This window comes from Phoenix dactylifera, unplaced genomic scaffold, assembly GCF_009389715.1.
Source record: "Phoenix dactylifera cultivar Barhee BC4 unplaced genomic scaffold, palm_55x_up_171113_PBpolish2nd_filt_p 000390F, whole genome shotgun sequence".
NCBI lineage: Eukaryota > Viridiplantae > Streptophyta > Magnoliopsida > Arecales > Arecaceae > Phoenix > Phoenix dactylifera.
In genome coordinates, this window is record NW_024067836.1 from 199,432 (window position 1) to 216,908 (window position 17,477).

The 17,477-nt window shown below is 35.3% G+C and overlaps 1 protein-coding gene across 1 annotated transcript; it reads left to right on the forward strand.

Moving 5' to 3' along the window:
- Positions 1–12,472: 12,472 nt before the first annotated feature.
- LOC120105899 (stress-associated endoplasmic reticulum protein 2-like) lies at positions 12,473–16,319 on the forward strand. The gene is made up of 3 exons (XM_039118665.1): positions 12,473–12,631; positions 15,136–15,292; positions 16,100–16,319. Exons 1-3 carry the CDS (start codon positions 12,629–12,631, stop codon positions 16,144–16,146), a joined length of 207 nt encoding a protein of 68 aa, XP_038974593.1. The 5' UTR covers positions 12,473–12,628; the 3' UTR covers positions 16,147–16,319.
- Positions 16,320–17,477: the final 1,158 nt, after the last annotated feature.

Consider the following 17,477-nt stretch of genomic DNA (forward strand, 5'->3'; position numbering starts at 1 on the left):
CCAAAATATGAAATCATGCAACATGATTTCTTTAGAGACTTTCTTTTATCTCTGTAGAAAGTAAGCACAATTTGATACATAACAATATGAATTGGCACACAATTTAAGTTCTAAAGTTCAAGTCAATTACACGTTATTCTCCCCCCTTTTTCATTAAGTTAGAGGCTCTTATGATCAACTATTTGGATTGTAATTTGGTTCATGATTGATACAGAAGATATATTAACCAAATGACAAACCTCAAGGTGTATCATGAAGATTTTCAGATTTAAGTTTCAGATGATACATATTGGAGAGTATTGTGATCATTTTTTATTTAGTATTCTTCCTCTTCTCCTTTAGTTATAGATACACTCGATTAAGTTCCGTAAGAGTTCTCCTTCTGAAATTTTCTTTCTTTCTCCCCCTCAATTGATCATTCCAATTAAGAGTTTAGAATTTGAAGATGATGTTCAATAAAAACTGTCAATCTCAAAAATATATTTTCTATAAATTTCAGCTTATTTTCATAAGATTCAAGGTATGCATAAAGTGGTCCATCAATCCATAAAGTTCAAGGTATGCATCAGATTAAGGTTTCTTTAGGATAAGATACTAAATATGTAAAGCTCCCCCTCAAAAGATGCATCCTTCTTCAATCATTCTTTTCTTTGGTTGAAATTCAGATTTTAGTGATAAACGTGAATAACACTGAAATTCTATGATATCGAGAATGTAGAGTAATCTAGCATTATTCAAAATTTGTAGCAATTACTCTTTCTACTCCTTTAGGAACAAGTTATACTTTCTCCTATTCTTAGAGAAAATGTATAGAAATATTAATCAAAAGTAATTCATTTGAAGCTTAGTTTCTTTCAAAAGCATTTACATTTTCTTTCTTTTAGATCATTCACTCTATTGATGGAAGTCTTTAATGATATAGGAGAGAAAAACATATAGATGATCATTGAAGTATATGTATTTATAGAACTCAATTTCTTAATCACAGTTTTTCAGCAATGTATACATGAAACTCAATAAATTTTTAAATATTAAAATAAAGTCATATATTTTAAAAATATTTACTTGCAATCAAGATCATTGAAAGACACATCATTTAAACCAATATTGGTACATTTTAATGATAAGAAAAGATATGTTTCGGATGCGTATCGGAGCAATCAACCAATGGATCAAAATTAATTCTGTTTTTCTTACATTAACATTTTATTTAGTAATCATGTGAAGTTCAAGCTTTTATACAAAATCAAATTCTGAATTTCATAAAGATTTTCAATAGAGGCTTTTTAAGTCATAATTTGAGATATGTATCTTTCACATTGTGGCTCATCTTAAATTATTACGATTGAAAAATACATACTTTCAGAATCTTTGTGTTTAATTTTGAGTTTCGATACAAAATAAAGGATATTTTAACAAGTATTAGGACATTATGTATCAAAGTTAGGCAAGTAGAAAGATAGATCAAAATCAATTTATTTTCTCTAAATTGAGATATTCTTCTCTTCTCCTTCTTACAATTTCAATTAGCTTTCAGATTTTAACAATGATTGTGAATGACAAATCTGAAATTTCTTTTCAATAAAACTAAGCAAAAGATGTTATGTAGCAATTCATTCATTCAATCAAATTGTCCAAGTATGAAACATTACAGAATATTGAGAACCCATAAATCAAGACATCATACCATATGCAAAATATACCATGTGTTAAGTCATGCATTAAAATACTAAGAACAGGAATGTCAAGGATCAAAATCAATACTTTTCAAATAAGCTCTCCCTATTTAGATATAATTTTGCAATGATTTTATCCTTAAAGTGTGTTTCCAAGTGATTAAAAAAAAAATTGACTTAATTCTACTTTCATTTACTTTGTTTTTCATTTATAACTTTCTTATCCTCTATACTCTATTTGCTCCCTATCCGGTGGAGTTGGAAAGGGGCACGAGGTACTACCACTAGCCTCCCTCTTGTGCCGTCCCTAATATGCCCTACACCGAATAGTTGGGTCAAATAGTGCCGGGTACTACCACTAGCCTCCCCATTGGCACCATCCCTATGATGAGCAATATAGAAGGGTTAAAATGTTTACTTCGAATTCTTCCTGTTTTAGTGTAATTAATTGTGGATTTTATCCCTTCCAAAAGTCCCGAATATATTATGTTTGTTTTACCTTTCCTTAAGATTAGAGTATTTGCCTTTGCTTAGATTCTACACCTCTTGAATAATATTCATTTTCTTCTCTTTATCTCTCTCTCTTTTTGTTATTCTCAAGTAATTTACATGAAAGAGCAGAATAAAGAATTGATCTTGTGCATCATATATATATGTGTATCATGCAAACAACATTTTCATTATGCTCATGGATTTATAATTTCACACAAGTTATTTTAGATCAAAATTTTAAGCATAAACTTGTGTATTTCATGGTTATGACATATGCAAAGATATTTTCTAATTTGGGCAAACCATGAAACAATCTCTAAAAGTATAATTCAATCAATTATAGACATGATATCAACAATTAATAATTAAAGACCTTAATCATGCCATAATAAGATTTAAGTTATTGACTTTGCTCAATTAATTTATGAGAGAAGTATCTAGAATTACCATTTCATTCTGCATTCTTCAGTCAAATACCTACTAGATGTCTTATGTATGAACTTTTGGCTGAAGAAGGTCCTCTCTCTTGTTTGCATGTGAATGTTTATTGTATCTTACATGGAGATATCCTTCAAGTTGAGATCTCTCATTTTCTTGCTCAAGGATCCTGCATTATTAACAAACTCCTTTTCTTTCTTGAAAGAAGGTCATTAGTTTCTTCAAGATACAAAACATTCAACCAACATATTTTTATTTAAACTAGATGACTCAATCATAAGATATGACAATAATCAAATGTTGAATCACTTTACTCAAGAGATTGCCTAAATATAAGCAAGCACATTTTACTTGAACTAAAGAGATAGTTTCATTAACCAAGATAGTTCAAGGACAAGCATGTGAGGCAATAGAAGATTTATCAAGGTCAATTCAATTTTTTATTTTCAAAAATAATTTAGTTTAGATTCTATTTGTTTAAGATAATTATCAATAAGATATTTTAGCTAAGTTTTAATCAATTTTATCTTAAACAGTTGTTTCTATCAAAAATTCAGATTATGATTTATTTGTTATCAATAAAATAAGATTCATTAAAGTTAGATTGAAGTCTTGCCCAAGTGCACATAATGAGCATACATTCTGGTCTATTAGCTGTATGATGAAATAATTATTCTATCAATCTTCAATACAACTTTAAACAATAGATTTACTTTGCTCATCCTATTCAAATTCTACAAGATGGGGTCTTAGATGTACCTTCTTCATGCCAATCTTCTATAAGAGTGTTCTTGTGGACTAACATTGGTCAATGAAGATCCCCTTTCTTGTTTGTCTTAATTTGGAGTTTGAGAGAAGATGTTAATTCATTCATCACACATATTTCAAACTCACCTTACATGAGCTAAGTAAAATCTTCATATAACTCTTCATTAGTAGAACCAAAACTGATGTCATCAATGCATTCTTTGAGCAAATAAAATATTACAAATTCTTCTTTTTGATCCATAGATTTATCACTATTGCTTTCTATCAAAAAGTTTACTTAAGCTTTTATATATTAAGTTTTTGATGCTTGTATCAAATCTCATATTGCTTTATCATATATGTAATGTGTATTTTTAAGTATGGTGGTTATTTTACATAGATCTCCTTTTTAATGAAATAACCACACAAGAGTGTGTTCTACACATTCATTTGATAGAAAATAACGCTCGTAAAGCAAATAAATGATAAAGGTGATTTTTACTTCTAATTATGCAAGAATCTTATCAAGATCTATTTTATCTTTTCTTAATTTAGTCTTTTAATAGTCAAAATTTTTTTATTAAGAGCATATCTGAAAAATCCAATTTGGTTCTAATTATTAACAAGTTTTTCAGATTGTTATATGTAAAAGATTAACCATATAATTTTAGTATCTTGATAATAAATCACTAGTCTCATAAAGAATCAAAATGAATTGATACTTCTACAACTAGAATCTTTTCATGAATGCTCTATATGCATTGCTTGATGAATGATATCCAAGGATAGAAATATCTTTATCAGATTTGGCATTATTTTCATAAGAGCATATCAAGCATAACATGTACGACTGAAAAGGATATGCAATGGTTCATTTTCCATTTTTCAGAAGATCAAAATTTTCATCAAAAATAGATTTAATAGAAGTCATATGTATGACAAGCAGTGATGATAGTCTTTTAAAAATTGTTTGAGTAGATGACTATCATACATAATTATCTTTTTCATTTCTTCAAGAATTCTATTAATTCTATTTTACTTATGGTGTCCTTGGTGCTGAAATCATTGGATTTAATATTATTTTCTGTATAACTTTTATCAGGATTTTGGTTTTCAACACTGTGCCATGATACTCTTTATCTTCACAGTTTGGAAACCTTTATTATTTGAAACACTTTTACAAGATTTAGTAAATACACAAAATTACTTCAGTTTTATTTTTCCAAGAATAAATCCAATGTAAGCTTTTGAAAAACTTAGAGATGGAAACAACATCTTTAGATTTAGAAATGATTTTTGTTTGTTTCCTTAGTTATCATGCATAGCAAACTTTGACCTATCAGAATATAATCTAAGTAAGCCTATGACAAAGTCTTTTGAAATTAGGTCCATACTAGCATAAGGTATGCCAAAAAGAATTCTTTGATCTTAGTATTTAAGCACATGTATTCAAAAGGTACACCAAGTACACATTCTCGTGTTTATTGTCAATAAGGATAATGCCGTGGATAATAATTCTTAATCAAGCATATAGAGAATTCATAGAGTTATCTTTAATAATGATTAATCATTTAGCAACTTTATCCAATGGTGAGTAAAGTATCTTATAATGTGAAGTGATTTGGTTATATTTCCAAAAATATTTTCTATGTCACAAAACACATGCAATTCATACTTTAATCAAATACTAGAACAAGAATAATGATGAGATGCAAGAATTACTAATTTCCTTATTCTTATTATTATTACGTTTACTAAAAGACTATATTTTTTTTGAGTTTCAATGTGTCTAGAACACCCATTTGTATGAATCTATTTGGTCCATGGGTATCTTGGCACACCTATGTCTACATCCTCATATTTTCATTTTGGGTACCCAAGCTTGCTTGGGTCCTTGAGAGTTAGGACATAAGGTTCCTTTTGGAACCCAAATTTGTTTAATTCTAATAACTTTACCATTTGATTTAATTGTGTTAGAATGATGGGAAAAGTTGTTATGCCCATTCTTTTCATATTTGAAATAGGTTATCTTATTTAAGGGTTTGCTTGGTGAATTGATAACCCTTTTATCTAAAGATTTATTGTTAAGTAAAAGAGTCAAGTCAAGTTTTGATTTATCAAAATCAGCATGTTGGCTTTCAAACATTATTTTTAATCTTTCTGAACTTACAGTGAATTTGTTAATAACAGATCTTAATTGGTTAATTTCTTTGCTTAAGTTTTGATTTTCTTTAATTAGGTTCTGATTTTTCTGGATCAATTGTTCTGAGTTTGACCGTAAGGTTTCATTTTCAGAATTTAGTTTATCTTGTATTTCATCATTAGAATTTCTCTCTTTTGAAATTTTTAGATTTAGTTTCTTAAGATGTTTATTCTTCACAGCTAATTTTCTACATTCATCATACAAATCATGAAAAGCATTTAATAATTCATCATAAGAAAATTCTTCTAGAAAATCATTTGATGTAAAAGTAGGTTCAGTTTTTACCTTGTCTTCTTGTGCCATAAAGCACAGGTTAGTTACCTCTTGTAGTTCCTTGGAGCTAATATCTTCATTGTTGCTCCTAACTTTTATTTTCTTGCTTGACTCTTTCTTGGTCAAGGCTTTCTTCCTTTTTATCTCTTTCTTCCTTTCTTCTTGCTTCCTCTTCTTCTTTGTTTCTAGGAAGCTGATTTGCCTTCGAGTCGACTCGGACCTTATAGGAGTCGACTCGGTTAACTTGAGAGTCGACTCGACTGAGATGGAAGTTTCAACACCTTTTTCTGCAGTCTCATTGTTAGTATGCAATTGAAGTACATGTGAGCTACTCTGAGATTTCTCATAAATATTTTCTAAAGTATCCCAGATCTCCTTTGCAGATAAGCATGCAGAAATTTCATTAAACATTGTTTCTTGAATCGCACAATATAATATGTTCATAGCATTAGCATTTAATTGTGCTAAGTCCTTTTCATTAAAAGTTTGAGAGAGTGTGTGAGGGTCATTTATTATGATTTTCCAATAGTAATAGTTTTGTGATTGAATAAAGATGCGCATGCGTATTTTCCAATGTGCATAGTTTATGCCATTAAATAGTGGAGGTGTATCAATTGCTTGTCCTTCTCCTAGAAAACTATCTATTTGAGTTGTCATGATCTTTGGCTCTAGTCGGTTAAGACTACAAATAATATTTGAGCACCTGCTCTGATACCACTTGTTGCCCAAGGTGACAACCCAAGAGGGGGGGGTGAATTGGGTCTTTTAAAACTTTTAAACTACTTCTAATCTTTTAGATTAATTATGCTAAGTTGTATGGATGCTTAGTGAAGCTTAACCTTAGCAAGAGTATGATTCTAATCTAATCAACTATTAAGCAGTGGGTTCAATAAAAGATTAGTCTAATTTTGCCCTAGTATGCTATTCAATTTAATGATTGAGTAAATTGATTATGCTTGCAACTAAAGGATGCACGAAGAAGAGTTAAGCAAGCTTAATATCTAAGTAAGTGAGTGAGGAGGTCAGTCAACAAAGAGCATCACAAACACAACAAAAATATAGTGGTTCGGTGCATCCCAGCACCTACATCCACTCCCCAAGACCTCTTGGGAATTTCACTATAATCCTACAGATTACAGCCGGTTGTTTTACAAGCTCACAACCCAACTTGTTGTTTTACGAGCGCACAACGAACTCGGTCGGTTTTCCCAGGCTCACCGACTAGAACCACTCTGATTGTTTTTCCGGGCTCACAATCAAACCCTTACACGTTGGTTTTACCCTCGGCTCACCAACAAACCTATAAACCCCGTTGGTTTTCCCTTTGGCTTACCAACAAACCTTTAACCCCTTGATTCAATCCCTTGATTGAATCAAGTTACAAGATATTAAAACAAAGAATAAAAACAAATCAAAGCTTCTTAAACAAGCAAATATAACAATGTAAACAAATAAAGTAAAGAGAAGCCCTCAAACGAGTTTTGAAGATGGAGGAGCTCGACTTCTTCTTTACTTGACCCTCTTCTGATTTGGCACGAAGTAGAGGATCACCGCGGCAGCACACGGATGGTGAGGAAGCTTTGGAATACACTTGGAAGCTCTTCTTCTCTCTATTTCACTTTGAATGGCCCTTATTGTGCTTATGGGAGATTTTCCTTGGAATCTCTTCCCTAAATGTTTTCTCCTACTTCCATCCGTTCTCCCCTAGCTCTCTTCTTGTTTTTATAGCTTTAGATGGAGTGGAAACAAGAATATAGCCGTTAGAGACAAAAATATAGCCGTTGGAACCAGTCTGCACCTCCTGACAATATTACCGTTGGGATCGGAGTCGACTCGCGCGATCAGGAGTCGACTCGGCTGTAGCGGGAGTCGACTCAAGCTTTTCCGGAGTCGACTCGGCAACTGTTCCAAATTTGAATTTTGTCCACTCGAGTCGACTCGACTGTCCTGGGAGTCGACTCGAATCTCAGAGCCCGAACTCCCGATCCTCTGTCTTTTGGCTCGTCCAGTCTTGGAGTCGACTCGAACTTCCTTGGAGTCGACTCGGCTCTCAGTTTCCGAAAGTTGGTCTTCTGCCATCTTAGTGTAGTGCTGCCTTGGAGTCGACTCGAGCTGTCTGGGAGTCGACTCGAATCTCAGAGTCGGAAAACTGATCCTCTGTATTTTGGAGCCGCGCTGCCTTGGAGTCGACTCGACTTGTCTTGGAGTCGACTCGCCTCTCAGAGACGAAAATACCGTCTTCTGTCTTGGGGTTGCGCTGTCTTTGGAGTCGACTCGGACTTTGTGGGAGTCGACTCGAATCTCAGTGTCCAAAAAACTGCTTCTCTGAGTTTTCCCTTGTGTACCACTGAGAGTCGACTCTCGCTTTCTTTGGAGTCGACCCGACAACCATTGGAGTCGACTCGCATTCCTCAGGAGTCGACTCGAATCTCAGGGTCGAAAATCCCTCTCTGACTTTTCTGCCTTTTACACCCTGGAGTCGACTCGTTCTACTCTCGAGTTGACTCGCCAAGCATTGGAGTCGACTCGAATTCCTCAGGAGTCGACTCGAAGACTATTCTTTTAAATTTTCCTTGAATTTGCTCCTCCAATTTGAATCTTTTGAACTTGAGACTTGGGCCAATAAATTGTAGCTTTCTTCCAACTTTTCTTGAGTGCTTTTAGAGGCCTTCTTGTGTTCTTCCAACTTGCTATGTTCCTTGCAACATAAATATCTTTCTCCTTGCAACATAAACATTAGTATCTATACTTCAAGGTTTTGTGATCATCAAAATCAATCTATGAATCAATCTTTGGGTCATCAGAACACTTGCCTGATAAGATCGGCATCCCATTGCCGCTCCCCCTGGACAAATAGGTCGCTGACTGTGCGGCCCTCTAGCCATCCATAGTCAATCAGAGTGGGCCATCCCTATAGCGTATCCTCCAACAGCCATCCGTCCTCCAAAATGCTGATAGCCCGCCCATACCCAACCTCCCATCTGATCGCTAGAAACAACCCCAAGGCATGAGCACAAATCTCCCTCCAAATAAACGAAGATCCCCGACCAGCTCGGAAGGTAGCCAAGGTGGCTGCGTCCCCATACTTCGCCCTTAGTAAAGAGACCCAGAGACTCCACGACTCTAGAAGAAATCTGGCTGCCAACCTAGTGGCTAGTGTCTCCTTGCGCTCCAAAAGAGAGTGGACTTCCAACCCGCCCTAGTTAGTCGGCTAACAAACAGCCTCCCACGCCAGTAGGTGGACGCCCCCTCTATCCCCACACCTCCCCCAAATGAAGCCCTTAAACATCCTCTCCAATCGCAGAGCACAGCAATAGGTACCAGTGTACTAGACAGTAAGTAGATAGGGACGGAGCTCAGTATTGACCTCAAAAGGGTAACTCTGCCCATCATCGATAGGGCGCTAGCCTGCCAGCTCTCCAGCTTGCGTCTGATGCTTGCCTCCATAGATGTGCACTCCCCCCTCCGCAATCGCCGCCCCGTGATCGAAACCTCGAGGTATCTGAGTAACCCCTCCTACTCGCCAATCCCCAGACTACTCAAAATAGAGGCCTTCACCCTCTAGTCGGTCCTCGAGTTGAAGCAGATGGTCGACTTCGTCAGGTGGACCAGCTGAGCTGACGCTCCACAATACCTCTTCCGGATCCTCTTGATAGACCGTGCTGATCTCTGCGTCGCGCGGGCCAAAAGCAAACAATCGTCTACGAAGAACAAATATGAAATATGGGCCGCTCTTGTCACTGCCAACCTTTCAAAGTATTGTTAGACATCAATTCTCTATTTTTCTTTTGTTTTATCTTAAATATGATATTTATGAGATTATTAATGTTAGTCAAAATCAATACTCCTATAAGTTTTTGATCAAAATCTTAAACAACTTCGGAATACTTTCTCCAAGTCAACAAACCCATGTCCTATAGGGATGGCAATAGAGTGGATATGGAGTAGGTATGCCATTATCCTCACCCGCCCTGCAAAGGAAAAGCCCATATCTGCCCTCTACTTGTACCCACCTCGGAATAGGGTTGAGCACCTCAAACTCGCCCCATGGAGATACTTAAATCCCCAAACCTAGCCTACTCCACCTAGCCCAGAATTAGATGGGCAGGTTAGAATGGGATGAGGTGGGTAAAACAATAAAAATCATCCTTTTTTATTTCAGCATACAAATCAAGCAAACAAAAAGAATCTAACATTAAACTTTAGTACCTCATATAATATTAAAGAAACTAAGATTCTAAGATATAGAATGCAATAAACCAAATATTCAACAACAATATGGATAATAAATAAGAATATTATTCTTTAGGAAATCAAACATACCTTAAACTAAGAAAAGCAAATAATTAAAAGAGTGGGTATTTAGTCAAAAACCCCATGTTGGATTTGGGATAGGTAAGCCATTACCCATCTCCACCTCGAACCCTCAACATGTTTTATTTAAACATCCATCCTAGACTTGACTCTAGATGGGTTGGGTAAAACCCACACCATTAGGATTGGGTCTCCAACAAGCATTGTAAATTCTCATCCCTAACAACTTATAAGTTTCTCCTTAATTTTTCATCTTTTCTAGTACCACTCAAATCCTAACAAGCAGCCTACTAATTTAAATTTTAAATATCTCGAAAGTACTTCTCAATACATCAAGTCCATATCGACCAAATCTCTCCCTACTTTTGTTATTATATTTAATTAATAAATTTTAGTTTATATTAAAAAGTTAATTATGTGTATTTGCATTTGTATTTTTTATTTTTTTATTTTTTGTTAAATATGTATTTATGGTTTTTAGTTGCTAGTAATACAGTGCGAAGAGCTTGCTCGCTATAATATCACTTCTTGCTACCGAGGCAAGAGGATGGGATTTAGACTCTAACTAGAGTCAATCACCAAATGTTGGGCAGTTGTATGGTAGAAAAAGATGGGGAGTAGCCCCTGAATAATCCTAAAAAAAATTTACAAGATATACATGATAGAATTCCATAGATATCATAGAAGATAATTTATGATCCATCAGTCTTCTATATTAATATAAAACCAGCCTTATATGTATGTCCTACATGATCTGCTCATTTTAACAATCAAATATTTTCTGAAAAATTCAACTTTCATTTTTTGAAAAAAAAAATCAGAAAAAGTAAGATCATTATTCTAAAATCAAGAAATTTCAAATATAGATTTACTTTTTATTTTGTATTAGTACCTAGCACATTTGATGCATTCGGAAGTACAATTAGATACCTATTATCATCAAATCCAAATAAATCTAATCCTAATTCCAAATAAAGTGTAGAATTATGACCAAAATATTTTATATTCCAATCAACCCAAACTAATCTTAGCCAATCTAGTCTCACTTAATCAAACAGCAGGTAACTTGAATTTTTTTCGAATCACATCAGGTGATTTGGGTGATCAATTCGATAGCTACCAGGACCGGACCATCCAACTGAATCCCACGTGCATCAAACTAGCATAAGTTGACAAACAAAAATCATATGGGGTGGGCATAAGAGAAAAAAATATGGAGCGGATTTCCTATTTTGCCATATTTTTTCTAGTGCTTATCTTAAAGAAGAAATGTAAAAGTCAACAACTTTTTCTTATCAATAGAGTCGTCAGTCTCGTAATTACAAAATTACGTGACATCCTCTTTCCTCCTCATTTTCACAATATATTTTTTACCAATACATACAATATGGCGAGATGATACACACCAAACAAATTAATCATCTAGCAAATGAATACAAATTTCTAGATAAATTGATATATAGTTTTCAGAACATGATATTCATCAGTACATAACACGACCAAGTGATATACACTTAACAAATTAGTCATCTAATAGCGTAATACATATCTCCAAATAAATTGATATATAATTTCCGAAACATCATATTCACCAATATATACTATATGGTCGGGTGATATACTCATTGATTTTCTGATACATACTGCAACTCTCTTTGGTACACACCCAGTAGTGATGCAATACATATCTCCAGAAAAATCGATATACAGTTTCAAAAACATACTTTTTATACAGTACATGCCACATAGCCAAATGATACTTATATGTATGTAGCAAGCTAATACACACCTGTAAATAAATCGATACATAGTTTTCAGAATATGATGTTCATCCGTACTAGTGTAGTATATAATTTTTTAGCTTTGTCAAATTTACTAAGTGTGTATGACATGACCATATACTGTGCTGATGAATATCATATTCTAAAAATTGTATATTAATTTATCTAGAGATGTGATTGATTTGCTTGATGTGCATCATTTAACTATATAATATATATCGATAAAAAATATATTTTAAAAATAAAAAAATACATTTTTTTTTTAAATCATGAAATTGACCGTTAGAAAAAAGCGGCTTTAATCTTTAGGTTTTTGTTTAAAAAAAGGGTAGGATGCCCAGCAAAATTCCGTCCGGTTTTTCTTTCTCCGGCCCCCGCCTCATAATTTTTTATTAAGTGGACGCTTCCCCAAAATTCTTTGGAGCCCAACTGTAATACCAAACAATTCCTACGTCCTCGTCTCGCCAATAGATTTGGTCCATCAAAACCAGTTATACGGTGACACAAGGCATGCCACTACGGCGGTGCTTACATTTGCTACCTTCTGGGCCTCGTAGCGTTGCTCTTCACGAAAGCGCGTTATTGTTACGATGCTTCGAGAATTTTAGTCGCCTATAAATAAAGTACGGCGACCCGCAGCTGCGTTGGCCTCTCCTCTTTTCTCTCCCCACCGTTTCCCTACCCTCCGAGGCTCCGACAACAAGATGGTAAGCGATCTCCCCCTCCTCCGCAGAAACCCTAATTTCTTTCCCTATTTTTCTCATGATTAATCGGAATATTTTCATGGATTTTGATGAATCTTTTGCTCTCGGTCCTTTGGATTTTGATCCCATGTGGTTTTCCTTTGATTTTTTTTCCGATCCGTTGCTTTTGTCATTGGATTCGTTTGGAACTCTCCAATCCGCGGGCATCCTGATATATTAGTCATGTTTCTGTGTTGGATCTGATCTTTTGATGCGTGGAGATCGTTGGATCTCCTTAGATCTGTTGATTTTCTTTTACAATGAGAAGGAACAGGAGACTATCGGTGATTATGATTGGACAAGGAGAGATTTGATGAGAGATGTAGTGGATTGATTTGTAGATCATGATGTATTGAGATGAATTTCAGTGTATGATGACATAAAGACGGTTTTCAACGATTTTTCGGTCTATATAGAACAAAGAGATTATGCATGCTTACACTTTGATTCGAATGAGTCTATGGGCAATGATGCACACTAATTCGCGAGAACAGGAGGAAATTTAAAAAAAAAGGTCTTGAAAGGAAGAGAGAGGGATGCCTAAAACAAATCAAGATGATTTTCCAGGTTGGAGATGGTTGGGAGGGTCGGAGGAGTTGCAATAGCTGTGAAGGTGGAATTTGAGTGCATCAACCTGGACGTTTTGGTATATTTAAATTCTTCATGCCCATGGAAGTAAATTTCAGCCATGTTCTTCTTATGAAGCACGAGTAGTTTCATGTCTTGGCTTTTATATTTTGGTTAAGGGCATCATTGGTGAGGATCTTACCTGTGTTCTTTCCTGGTTTGATACAGTTTGAGCTGGGTCATAACGATGGATCCATTCAAAATTATTATTTTTTATAAAAAAAAAGCTTAATCAAGATCTGGACCACTGACATCCCTATATGCTTTGCATGTGTTAATAAAATTTATTAATCAATGTTTGGAAATGCTGGAAATTTGGCATGGCATGTGTATTAAAATGATGCTGAGTGCTGGACAAACATTAATATTGACATGGTTCCATGAACTTGCAACTTCATGCCAATCCCTGTTATATCAAAGTAAACTATGTTCTTGATGACAAATATTGAATGAAGCCATTTTTTTGAATGTCAATAGATCTTGTCAATCTTTGAGTGATGCCAAAGGTAGCACTCGACGTGGTTTGTCTGCATCTAAAATACTGACTGCATTAAAAGCAGCAGGGGGCATAACATGGTGTGGAAGCTGAATTAATTTATGTTAAGTTGAATGTCTATGCGTGACAAGCATATGCAGGCTTGGTTCTAATTTAACAGGGATCCAGCTTAAACTGCATTTTAGCCATTTAAACATCAATCTGATGTGTACATATGGCAGGTTGGATTGGCTGAGATTTGTTTTCAGATTGGTCGTAGTTGAGTTGATTATACACATTATTTACATGGCTAGTAGCTTGGGATTCGGTTCCACTGGGTCTAGATTAAAGGGGCTTTGCATGAAATTTTCATTTTTTAAAAATATTTTTCAGTTTAGTCAGATCCATTCAGGTCTGATCAGGCTGGGTTGAATTTCATGTACTCCATATCTTACCTGATTGTGATGCATGGCCCAGTTTGGGTGCCTATTACTTAATCCATGGTTCTCGGCTTCTGCTATGAATTGCATTCATACCATACAGAGAAAATTGGATGGGGTTCTGGAAAATTTTGTCTTTTGTACCCATACATAGTCAAATGAGAAGTGAATGGAAGAAATTAAAGGAGGGAATTACAAAGAGTGATTGAAGGGTGAGAATACAATATTCAGACCAATAATAGATCTGGGGAACAAAGGTCTGCTCATAAACTAGGCATACCAAATGGTGATGAGAAGGTATAATATGCATAAAGAAATGGAAGAAATTAAATGAGAGAATTACAAAGAGCGATCGAAGGGTGTGGATACAATATTCAAACCAATAATGGATCTGGGGAACAAAGGGCTGCTCATAAACTAGGCATACCACATGGCGATGAGAAGGTATAATATCATAAAGAAATGTTATATGGGAAGTGTTTTCTTATATAAACTAACTGTTCCGTCACAAGTAAAAGTGATAAATCTCAACTCTGAACTTCTTGTTTTAAATTTCTGAGACAAATCTTTTGAAAATGTTCGACTTATATGATACCAGACTACAAGAATCCTACACAAGATTAGGAACAATATATGTCTATTGTCTTGCTGTTTGATTTGTTGAATCTCATTATTTAATTTCCTATTAGATTTTTATGATATGCATAATATAACTGTGTTGTCTTTGCTGATTCTTGAGTCAGTCAATGTAAATTTGAACTGCATAACTCTTATGGATTGTAAAAGATTAGAAGCATATATGCTGTTGCTTTTTCTAATTTCTTTCTCATAGTTTCTATGACTTGTACTTTTGTTCTTCTCAATATTATTAAGATCAATACATTTTGATTTTCTATTTATTATGATGGATTGACCTTTTTGGACAGACTACTTCAAGACGCCTACCAGACAGAAAAGTTGCAAAATTTCAGAAAAATATAATGAAGAGGGGGTCTGTTCCTGAGACAATGGTTAAAAAGGGAAATGACTATCCTGTTGGGCCAATTCTGCTTGGGTTTTTTGTCTTTGTGGTCATTGGATCATGTATGTTATCTTGATCAGATCTACTTGATACCAGAATTTTGACATACCTCATTTAAATTTTGCTTCTGTTTTCTTGTTTTACTTTTTCATTGTTATCATTTATTTTATACTAGGCTTGATGTACAAGACGAATAGCTATTGTAAATGAGAAGGTCAACATTAATGGATGCAGGGAAGATCAATGAGCAGATTGCTTTTTGAAGTGCTGATTGCATTGCATATGCATTATAAGTATTATTCATTCTTTTATCGTTAGATCAGTCATATGCTTGTCTATCATTTTGCCTAAATGTTGTTTTCAAGCTTGATTTCTTTAGATTTATCTCCTGTGAATGCACTAATTAACCCTTCTACGGCATTCTATATTCATTCTTTTGTCATTGTATCTTTCATTTGCTTGTCTATCATTATGCCAATTTTTTTTTTTAAGCTTTGTTTTTTTTTTAAAAAAAAATTATCTCCTGTGAACACACTAATTATACACGTTCTCTGTTGTCATAAATGTCTTTATCTGTCAATATCTCCACATTCTCAGCAGCACAAGACCTTTTCTTGGTCAGTGTTTGGAGTTCTTCTTCTGTGGCCTTCTTTGGATAACATTCCATGCTAACTGCTTTAATGAGGCACCTTTGCCACGCCCTATCCATTGTATACTACGGTCTACTTGGTTGACTTTCCTGCACCATGATAGTTTTGCCCCCTCTTTTCATCTCTGAATCAAAGAACTATTGTGATTAGAATCTTGTAGGTGCAGTTACGGATTTTTAATAAATGCTAATGTCCTATACTCGTTTTTTGTATTGGCAGCTATATTTCAGATAATCAGGACTGCTACGAGCGGGGGGATGGCTTAAAGCAAATGACGGATAAACTCCTGCTCACGTTGGTGATTGATAGTCCAAATTTTAACCTAATGTAAGTTCTATATGTAAAGAAATGTTAGGGAGAAGCTTTGCGATGTCGTCCTGTTTACGTTCCTGACAATATCAGGTTTGGATAAAATAATAAAAGGTGCCTTTCCACTCCAGCTCTATTGGTGTTGCTTACCTTGTTCTAGTCTCTCCTCTTATATCTTCAGTTATATCTTCTGCTATTTAAACATGATTAGTGGAACATGATAGCTGGACAGTAACCTCTTGATTTTGATTTGTTACTGGTAAATGTTCACTGAATTACTTAGCATAATGGAAAATGAAAAGAGACCATCGTGGATACAGCAGATTATGTATACTGAAAAGTTACTTTTTTAATTTTTTGGTACAAACAAGGGTTACATAAGAACAGAATAAGAAAAGTAGACCACTCCGAACTATGTAACAGAACTGGACAACACACCATTCTCTAACAGAATACAGGCAACCCTATAAAATCAGGTGTAGTATGCGACTCCATAAGCATCCGCCTGTAAAATTTATAGCAGCTCGGGATGAACAGCTTCTGCTGAAATCGCCATGGAATGAGCAGCAAGCTAGTCAGCCGCCCGATTCTCTGCTCGCCTTGTATACTGAAAGGTTACTTGAAGGAATTGCAGAGCGTATCTATGTTGATAGAAGCAATTTTGGGCTTTTAACCAAGTAGTAACTTGCGTCGTTGCTGCTGTGAAAAGAGACGCTTTTTTTTTAATTTTTAATTTATGAAAACGGCAATTTATATAGCTCTAACGTGAGTACAACCTATCAAATTACGAGAAAATAAAGAGTACAAGAAAATGAGTATATCTACTGCGGTGTCTAGAGGAACTCTCCAGTGTGCCGGGCGATAAAAGAAGGCGACCCAGTCTACTGTCCGGTTCGTCTTCCGAAATATATGTGCTGCTTGAAAATCGCTCATCTTCTGAACCAATCTGCGAGCCTCCCGGATGATAGGATGCCCATCTCAAAACCTGTCCCCTCCCTGGATCCAATCAATCACCATAGCAGAATCTCCCTCAAGGCACACCCGCACAGCACCAAGTACCCACCTCGCATAGGATATGCCCTCCCAAGCTGCCCGAAGCTCCGCCCCAATCACCGTAAGTCCAGGCGTGCGCTGGCCACCAGCTGCTACCAGTCTACCTAGGTGATCTCTAATCACAAATCCCGCTCTTCCAGACACACCGTCCGCCGACCTACTACCGTCGAAGTTCACTTTGAGATGACCAATGAATGGGGGCACCCAATGAACTAAGGCGAATCTAGACGCTATG